The 9,941-nt window shown below is 47.6% G+C and overlaps 2 protein-coding genes across 2 annotated transcripts; both read right to left on the bottom strand.

Moving 5' to 3' along the window:
- Positions 1–1,225: 1,225 nt before the first annotated feature.
- LOC120702640 (coniferyl alcohol acyltransferase-like) lies at positions 1,226–3,310 on the bottom strand. Its single transcript, XM_039986504.1, has one exon. The coding sequence runs from the start codon at positions 3,290–3,292 to the stop codon at positions 1,610–1,612; it is 1,683 nt and encodes a 560-aa protein (XP_039842438.1). The 5' UTR covers positions 3,293–3,310; the 3' UTR covers positions 1,226–1,609.
- A 540-nt stretch (positions 3,311–3,850) lies between these two features.
- Positions 3,851–8,742, bottom strand: LOC120702641. Its single transcript, XM_039986505.1, has 10 exons — positions 8,308–8,742; positions 7,995–8,057; positions 6,725–6,803; positions 6,438–6,569; positions 5,959–6,037; positions 5,767–5,809; positions 5,279–5,385; positions 5,121–5,190; positions 4,669–4,751; positions 3,851–4,234 (listed from the first exon to the last, which is right to left on the bottom strand). Exons 1-10 carry the CDS (start codon positions 8,518–8,520, stop codon positions 4,204–4,206), a joined length of 900 nt encoding a protein of 299 aa, XP_039842439.1. The 5' UTR covers positions 8,521–8,742; the 3' UTR covers positions 3,851–4,203.
- Between the last annotated feature and the right edge of the window lie 1,199 nt (positions 8,743–9,941).

Raw genomic sequence — 9,941 nt, forward strand, 5'->3', positions numbered from 1 at the left:
TGTCTTTAAGACGGGTTTGGAGCCCTAAAACTGGGGTGGGGGTGGGGTGGGGGGCCTAAACCGGTGGAGATTGCTCATACGCTATTATATTAAAAAAATTATATTAAAAGGAAGTTCAACCTTCTTCTGATCGAGAAAATCCCCTGAGCCCTAGCTATGCTAGGATCGGGATTTTTTATGTAGCGTCCGAAGATGAGAATGGCCATAACTTGAACCCTGACGAGTTGGTTGTGCAATAGCAGGCCAACCATCGTGTTACACGTGCTTTAGCTTAAAACTAAAAAAAATTACATATTGATTGCATTAAGGCCCTCTCCAATAGCGAGTCGAACCATCATCTGAAAAAGTAGCCACATAAGTGAACCATCATCTGAAAAAGTAGCCACATAAGGATCCGTTCCAATCGAATCCCGAGCCAATCCAAACTATGCCCCCCTGCACTCCAATAAACAGGGCATAAGAGAGCAGACTTTCTCTTCTAAAAGCTGCAGACACCTAAGGAGCAAGACATGGCAGGTGCAACCGACCTATTTTTTATCTGCGAGGAGTCGACTCCCAACGACAATTCGACCTCTCTTTTTCCTTGAAGATTCGCTTTCTCCAGTGGTGAATCGGACTCGTGCACAGCTCGGGTGAGGATTCTCACCGGAGAAGCCCAAATTGCCACTCGATTGCACCTACTTATCTAGTACGAAACATGCACGATGCAATCTAGTCTATATTATCAGGTATTTCCAAGATAGAGGTGAGGTCGATCGACAACCTGCCTATATTGAACTCTAGAGATCCATCCAATCGCAAGTTCGTGCTGAGGCTTTGTAGTTGGGCCCAAACTGGGCCGCCGCCGCCGCCTCCTCGGTCGGACACGATGGGTTGGGTGTTGTTGGGTGGGAAGAAGACCTGGACAATACGTTACTAGAGCCCAGGGATCAATTGACGACGATTACGTGAGCGCCTGCGTCATTTTTCGTCCCAACTATGGTTTCTAGAATCTCGTTTATTTTAATTAATCAGTGTCTAGATTCATTTCATTTTGATTCTGAGTGCAGAATCCCACCAATAATTGACGAGGGCCGCAAAGCGCATCGTCGTGCCGATTGGCGAGCAGCTTGTTTGGACTCGATCGACCCCGTTCGAAGAACGTTTACCCATGGCGGCTGTTGGAAAGTGTTCAAGAAACCACGGCGGCTAGCTCCTAGATTTGTTCCAAACTAGTGCTCCCATATGTCCAACGAAGAAGTCGCTATCCTCTACTAGTACGTCCGATAAAAATGAAGTTCTTCCCGTCTACCACATCGATGGACTGGAATAATTCAAATGTAGAAAAAGGTAATTACAGAATAATCTCCTGACATCACCCCTTCACTTGCAAAGATACACTTCTGCAAAAGGTCTGGATAGTCGGACAGCTACTTGTTCGGTCACGACTGAAAACTTGTCGCAAGGACCGGCACGGGGGAAAAGTAATTGAACACCACGGTCCAAAATATTTTGTCTTGAGATGGCACGGACAAGAAGACTTAAGAATTGCCACTGTACAGCGTGTCGGCGCCACAGCTCCCAGCCGCCCTGCACTTGCACTGAGGGCCACGGGTAGTAGGCTCGTCCCTCACAAGCGGCTCGCGTGCGGCGCCACGTCTGCCGGCTCGAGCGCGGCGAACCCGAGCGCCGCGGCCGTGGCCGGCTTGAGCACGGCCTCCGGGTCCGCGTCCACGGCGTCGGCCAAGCGCGGCCACAGCCTGGCGGTGATCACCCAGGACCCGTCCTCCCGCGGGCTCCGCGCCACCGTCATGGCCGCCGAGCCCAGCCGCCCCGGGCGCACCCACGGCATCACCAGCCGCGGGCGCCCGAACCCGAAGTCCCCCTCCACGCGGAACGCCACGAACGCCGAGACCACCAGCGCGGGGCTCCCCGTGCCCACGCCCACCGCCTCCGTCCACTTGCCGCCCTCCCGGAACACCCCCTTGCGCGCCTCCATCCAGTCCACCAGCTCCTCGAACCGCTCCGACCGGAACACCCCCGCGATGGCCGCGCCCGCCATCGCCGCCACCTCGGGCAGCGGGGACGACGACACGGCGTCCACGGCCGCCTCCCGCGACGCGTACGTGATCACGTTGCCGAGGTACCGGCGCACGGTGCCGGCGTCGAATCTGGAGGGGTCGAGGCGGGGCCGGCCGTCGACGAGCCACGCCATGCGGCAGCAGCGCTCGTCGGAGCCGCGCGCGGCCGCGGCGAGCAGCTTCCAGACGTGCGCGGACAGGGCCTCGAGCCGGGTGGCGCGGCGGGCCGGGGTGCTGGCCGCGGCGCGGAGGCGGGCGACGTCCGCGGCGGCGACCACGTAGTTGCGGCGCACGAGGGCGGCCGCGAGGAGCGCGTTGGGGAGGCGCGCCGGCGCGTACCGCGTGAACTCGGCGTCCAGCGACGGGCTGAACCGCGGCGGCGAGCGCGGGCGGAAGAGGGACGCCCGCTCGTGGTGCGGCTCCCACGAGAGGCCGCCGGTGCGGAGCAGCTCCGCCCACGCGTTGGGCAGCGCCGTGATGCCGTGGCCGTCGGCGAGCAGGTGGTCGGTGCCCCACGAGAGCGCGAACCCGCCGCAGGCGAACCGGACGAGCTGCAGCGACAGCGCGAGGCCGCGCTGGAACGGCACGGCGAGGCGGGCGAGCGAGCGGCCGGCGTCGGTGAAGTCGACGTCCGCCAGCCGCGCCGCGGCCTCCGCCACCACGAGCTCCGCGCCGGCGTTGTCGCAGGCGATCGCGGGCACGCCGGTGGAGGCGTCGGCCACGACGCGGCCGGCGAAGGGGAAGAAGCGGGAGAGGAAGGCCGGCAGGGCGGCGCGCGCGGCCGCGGCCACGGCGGGGAAGCCCGCGGCCGGGGCGGGGTAGACGGACACGAGGTAGATGTGGAAGGAGCCGAGGATGAGGTCGAGGTTGGAGACCGGGAGGACCGCGGGGAAGCCCCGCGGCGGGTCGGACGCCCGCACCAGCGTCCTCGAGAGGACCGCGACGTCGACGCGCTCCGCCGGCATTCCGTTCCGTCGGGCGCGCGCGTGGAGGGCCGGGGTGTCGCCGTGTCGGAGCCAGGCAGGGGGAATGGCGCGGCTGGCGGTGGAGACACGCTCACGACTCACGAGGCAGCAGCACGAAGCGTGGCCACGGCACGGGAAGAAATGTTTGGAAGGCAAGCACTTGAAGAAGCAGCCTTGACGGGGAGGAGCGTTTCGCACTTGGCAGCTTGGCAGAGCGGGGACCACGTCGGGAGGCGGCCGATCGTGGCTGAGAATGGAGAGCCCCATCCGTGCACGGGTGTACGTAGAGTGTACGAGTAGACGAGAATGGGGACACGGCGGCACACCGAGATGGGTCATGGAGCAGCTCCTAAAGGTGACAGTAGACACTAGACACCAAAAACAAACACAGTTTTAAGTTCAAAAAACAAACACACACAGTATTAAAAAGAACAAGGAGATGGATCCGAGTACTTTCTTCATAGGTTCAGTGAATTAAGAAGTAAATCTTCAGTTTCCCATTTAATTACAGAACTAGTATTTCGAAAAGGTAGAGTGGTCGTTGAACCTTCACTATTCCATTGGCACGAGAGACTACTCCACAGCAGAACAGTGCAACAGCAGGAGTTGGCCACGTTTCAGCTAAATGCAGGCTGCCGACCTCTAAAGGATGGAAAAGGACCCTCATAAGAAGAGCCGGCCGCGTCCGCGTACTGCCGTACTGGTGTGCCTGTGTGAGTGCGACTATACACCATTCAACAATACCGCCGGACGAAAACGGAAACATAGTCAGGACGGAACCGGAGTTGGTCAGCAACCGTCCTCTACCAAGATCACGCAACGCTGTTTTTTTGCCCCCCGAGGCAGAGCTCTGATCCCAGCTCAAATCACCTTTTTTTTCGATCCAAAACATGAGTCATGTGAAATCTGTCCTGGTGCAGACGTGCAGTACAGATCGTGCCTGATCTGAGTTTCCAAACAGGGAAGTTCCTTCAACAATTCTAAAATGACCCGGCTATTCTGGCACAAGACAATCGGCACCGCTCTCGGTTCTCAAGCTTTGATAAATAAAAGCAAAATCCGAACGCTACAGCGACATGCAGCTTACATGTGCAGGGATGCCTCTGCCTACTACTGATACCCTCAGGATGAGCGGAGATCACACGCAAAACCTTGCAGTCCATCAACATCCAACTAGCTTAGCTTTTCCTCATCTTTGACCTCGCGTACCTGTAGGCTAGAGTTAAAGAAGACAAGGACATAAAATGGCATCTGATTTCCAATCGATGAAGCAAATTGCACGCTATGAGCCTATGACAAGGATTTATTTTCAACCATAGGATATAAATGGTAACAGCAACTCCAACCACATCGACAGCTTGGCTCTCGAGCAAGCAATGACATTACTATTTGACGTGAGGACCGAGCAACTGGTTAGCATTTCACGGCAATCATGGCAAATGAAATAAACGAGGAAGCCAACAGAAGGTCTTCAAAACTCAGAAGTGAACAATACGAAGATGCAAACCATGCGAAACCTACTGAAATCTGAAACCAGAAAAGAGAATGGTCTTGTACCGCAAGATTTCTTATGGGTATTGACATGAATATATAGGTGAGAAACAGAAATAGTGCAATAAAAGCAAGCATTGTATTGAGGATACTCAATGTGCAATCCGTCATTATCAGAAGAAGCCAGTACAGTGCCTTGGAGGCTATTCATAGCAGCTGTAGATGATTCAATATCCTGCATATTGCAAGTGCTTGTCTCAGGCTCTTGGTAAATAATAATAATAATAATAATAATAATAATAATAATATTAATATTAATATTAATATTAATATTAATCTATGGAAAATAATGAGGTGTCACTCTACAGAAAAGAATTGTGTTACTTATAGCCTTAAAACAGTATGGTCCTTATTTATCTACTATGCCAACTGAAGCAGCATTCTGCATTCACCTACTAACTTACCAAGTAATCTTCAGAAACTTCATTAAATGAGTAACTGACCAAGGAAAAATAATGTGGATATATACTTAATTTTTATTTTTTGCAGCATAAAACAGAAGTAGCTCGCTAGCTTAAAACAATAACAGTATAGGTAGGCATACCGTAAAATCAGCAAAAGCTACAGGCATTCCACTACGGCGACGCATCTTAAGGACATGAAAACCAGGTTCCCTGGCAATGTAGAACAATGATAGTCAATATCTTTGCTATGGATCCATATCATCCAAAAAAAAGTAAAATAAGAATTTGCGAATCATACTTGGATAAAACTTCCTTCAGTTCGTCCTCTGTGCATGTACGTCCCAAATTTGCAATAAAGAGTGTAGAACAAGGTGGTATATCACTTGAAGACTTGTCTCGTCCATCCTGCACCAACCATGCCATATTATCTCAAGCTTTAACCATGTCAAGCAAGCTTTAACTAAAGAAAAACAAGAATAAGTCAGTTCACACAAATCCAAATCCACCCACTAGTTAGGTTGGATAAGTCAAAATACCAGATGATTCTTCAAACAAGATATGCATATATCCGCATTTTAAGAACAGTTTGGCAAGCATTCCCTAGGTGTTAGTAAAATTAAATAGCTCCTACAGGCACAAATGCATGCTGTTCAAGTTCCAATTTAATGACAAATTTACAACTACTTGCAAGTTGCAATGTTCCACAGGTCTGTAGCAGTATGCTTTAGTATACAACTATGATGGTAGGTATAAATATGTGAAGTGAAACCATAACAATAAACTCACATTTGAGGGAGACCCATTCTGCTGCTTGTGCGCTGGTTGATCACTGCCCATAAATGGAACATTAGAGATACACCACTAAAAGATCGATTGTAAGTTGATAACATAAGAGAAGCAGCTTTGGTGTGTTATTAAGATGAAATATAAAGAAAGTACATCATCTCCAACTACGTGTGATGTGAAGCACATGCCAACCTCTTATCCGCAGGCAATTCATTCTTATCACTGGAATTTTCATTTTCTGTGCCTGATGGCTCATCTGATCCTCCATCACCTAGACGTTTGGTGCCAACAAAAATGTGCAGGTGAGATTTATGTTGTAGTTATAGTGCCTTCAGAAATCCTAGACTGCATTGTTTTATTAAATGAGTGAGAAAGCTGACACCCAATAATTTGGTGATATTCCAATCCTTATTCAATCCTTTTAGTTATGAACTTTTCAAATAATAAAAACGATTTAAGAGGTCTCAACAAAGCCATCACCAACCTGATATTGTAATGAGAAAGAAAAAGGTAAATACAATTGGGGTTTGAATTTGTCCATGCCCTACTAACAAAATTAGAATGTCGCCAGTCACCACTGAATTAAGGGCTTGCACCGCATAAACATCTCATGTAAGCTCATTAACAAAAATAATAAGTGATTTATAAAGATATCAAGTAATAATGCTGACCATTATCATCATGACCATCATCCTCATCCTCTTCCCATGCTTCTTCACCACCTTCATCACCAAAGTTCTCATGATCAGCATTTCCTTCTGTTTTGTTAGCTCGTTTGTCAATAATTCGGTAGACATCACCACCTAATAAAAATATTGCAATCAACTGATTAGAATTGATGTAATGGCATGTTAACATTAAATACAAGAACTAATAGAGTGACATGTTAACATAAATAACTATCCAGGCAGGCAGGAAATAATAATATTGTGAAAATTTGAAATGGCGTATAAGACACCTCCACGAGGTCTGCGTGAAGTTGATTTAGCTAGCTCAATGTGCAAACGGTCACCAGTATCTGGATCAAAAATTGTTCCCTGAAATGGATCAAAATATTAGAAAAGTGACAGTTGCAAGCTACTCCCTCCGTCCCATAAAACTAGTCATCCTAGGAATTCTAAAACAAATCAACAAGAAGGTAAAATGACCATGTTTGCCCCTATATATTATCCATATTTGGCACTAATTGATTATTGCATGCACATGCACTTTCTAAATAGGGTAGGGTGACTTGCTTTTTGGGACAAATTTTGAATCCCAGGATGACTAGTATTTTGAGACGGAGGGAGTACAAAGTAAATACTTATGAATTTGTACGCTAATTTCTTTCAACTACAGCATAAGTTAAACGTACACTTTTTACATACCGGAAGTTAAAGTCTACAAGTTGGTTATGTTTGACAAGTATGGATGTTCGTTTATGTAGCAATTCTGAAAGTCCAAGTAGGTTTATAGCTCTGTGTAACCAGAGCAATGTTTTCTCATAGAATTTTTGTTGACTTTCTTACTGATAATAGGCCAAAGAACTATCCAGATATGGTTCTGAACATATTCCAGTATTCCAGATCTACTGATGGACACAAGTTAGGCACATTTTAATTTTACAAGCTACCTGACTACAGTCTACAGACATCGTTACAAAAGATGTGGGTTTAAATAGTGAGTGACACAGCGGTTAAATTGAAGGTGCTAGCAACTACACAACATTAAGACAAAATAACTCATTAGTAAGCTTGAAGTGACATATGATAAAACAACATAAGCTTCTGAGTTCCTGTGACCTTGTAACTGTAACGTTTCATAATTTGCATCTGTGGCAGGATGAATGTTAAGGCTACCTAGTTCTAGTGAGTTAGTGATATGAGCTATAGCTCACGAAGTGTCCAATAAAGCCTCACTTCTAAAATCTTATCTAATTGTTAATGATTCAGCTTCATACACTTTATTCTTAAAATTTCTACTCAGTTTGGATCACATGATGAAGAACAATGAACAGGGAACTAGATAATATGGTCAGGCCTGGTTTCGTAGAGTATTCAGTTATTTTTCCGCACCAGCGTCATGGGGCACGCTATGAGCAGATACAGAAAGAATACAGAAGGAACTTGATTGTTTGTCTCCCTAGTCCTTGCATCAATAAGAAGGTTGAAGGAAACCAACTTCATGGTTGCGAGAATGCTAATTATTGAACAGATACAGCAAAAGCTGAGCTCGGTAGTTTAACTCACATTTAAAGAAGTCATTGCCGACAGGGCCGCCTCATGAGTGAAGAACGTCACAAAAGCAACCGCCTGCAGCATAAGAACCAGAATTTCAGTAAACAGCATCATTGCGTCGACGGGCACATCCATCTGAAGCAATCCATCTTCTCCTTTGCTATATCAATCGGGACTGTGCCCTACTGCCCTCGACTACAGTGAATCTTAGATGAGCTGACAGGCTCACAGAGGAGGCACCCGGATGGAGGGTTTAGCATGGCGTCCCGCGGAGGAGGACGGGGCGGGTACCGAGGCTCGAGCGAGAGGCTGAGGGGGGACGGACCTGGTTGCCGCGGCCGGTATACTCGAGGAGGCAGTGGTCGAAGCCGGGGCGGTGCGAGAAGAGGTTGTGGATCTCGCGGGGCTTCACGTCGTCGGGGAGGCCGGCGACGAAGAGCGTGAGGACGCCGTGCCGGTGCGGGTCCGGGCGCGGCGCGTACACGTAGTAGGGGTCCACCGCCGGCGCCCCCGGCGGGAGGCGGTGGGAGAGGCTCATCTCGGCGCGCCGCCGCGGAGGGCGGCTCGGCTTGGCTCCGCACGGGCCGCGGTTCCGCTGCTTGAATCGCGGCTGCGCGAACGCGACCGACCGCCGCTGCTGCGTCGAGCGCCGGGCCGGCGAGCCTGTCGATTTGGCACCCGGCGCGCCTGAATTTGGCAGGCGATATTTTTTGGGAACCAAATGCACAACGGATTAGCAGAGAAAAAAAATACACCGGCTGTTTTTCTTTTAACAGGGCTGATCCCATAGCTTTATTCACGCAACAGGTCAGAGATGTTGTAAAACTTATGGACTCTATCCTAGAAGGAAAGGAGAAGGAGCAATCCTAATCCTAATCCTAATCCATTTGTATGTGGGCTTTTACCGAAACTCTTAGACCTTGACAGGACTATATATATGTGGGAGCTCTATGTTATATCAACGAATATTCAAAAGAATAAAGAATAGTCTCCCTATCTTGTGTCTACTTGTTCTACTATTTTCATATACTGTGTGATCATGAGAGACGAAGAGGGGGAGATACTAACCGCGGACAACGAGTTTTTAACACGTAGAAGAGTTAATGCTTACTTTGTTAGCTTGAAGACTTCTTAGTTGCAATGTTTACTTGAAGTAATATGTGTGAAATTCTCATGGAATAAATTAGTTTTATATGTTTCACATATAAACAATTGCTTATTTTTGCCTATCTAAATAAGTTTAGCATTATTTTTATCCACAAAGAAGCCTTAATTAACCATGAAGGTTATAGTTATTTGTGCATTACTACCATGTAGGTAGAAGAGAAACTGAATTTTAGCACAAACAATTGGATTATACTGGCATATTAACTGATCTTGGAAGGATCACTTTAGCCATGAAATTGTATAATCTTAAATATTTAATATTTTAGCCCGATAACTAGAAGTTATATTCTACCCTGAGTCTATTGTTGTACACTGAATAGTACATTGGATATGTAATTTTTATGCCATAATCAATGAATACTAGAAGCGTATGAAGCATTAGAAGTGATTATTCATAGATGTTGCATGAAGCAAATTACTACATGAAGTAATTATGGCATGAAAAGGGGGAGGAATTTAGGTAAAAGCGCGAGAAAATATGGGTAATATATAATAGGCATAGCCTTCCTAAATCAATCTTTAAGCAAGTAAAGCTTGTAGCTTTGCATTTTATTGTTATCTATTATATTGAACTGAATACCAACATTCCACATTACACTTGCATGTGTATGGCTATTTGATCTCTCATTGATCTGTAACTATCCTCATTCTTGCATGAATATTAGCATAGCAGCTATTGTTGTAGCTAGTAGCTACTTATGCGCTTCCCTCATAATTAAATTGGCTAGCTAGCATGCTATGTCTATATGGTTCCCCTTGAGCTAAGGAAAGATTTGCTTTTGATGCATCGTA

This window comes from Panicum virgatum, chromosome 4K (genome assembly GCF_016808335.1).
Source record: "Panicum virgatum strain AP13 chromosome 4K, P.virgatum_v5, whole genome shotgun sequence".
Lineage (NCBI taxonomy): Eukaryota > Viridiplantae > Streptophyta > Magnoliopsida > Poales > Poaceae > Panicum > Panicum virgatum.

Coding starts and splice junctions, on each gene's coding strand:
- LOC120702640 (XM_039986504.1), bottom strand. CDS start 3,292: ATGGGGCTCTCCATTCTCAGCCACGATCGGCCGCCTCCCGACGTGGTC.
- LOC120702641 (XM_039986505.1), bottom strand. CDS start 8,520: ATGAGCCTCTCCCACCGCCTCCCGCCGGGGGCGCCGGCGGTGGACCCC. Junction 8,058..8,307: donor ATACCGGCCGCGGCAACCAG/GTCCGTCCCCCC, acceptor CTTATGCTGCAG/GCGGTTGCTTTTGTGACGTT. Junction 6,038..6,437: donor TGATGGTCATGATGATAATG/GTCAGCATTATT, acceptor CCAAACGTCTAG/GTGATGGAGGATCAGATGAG.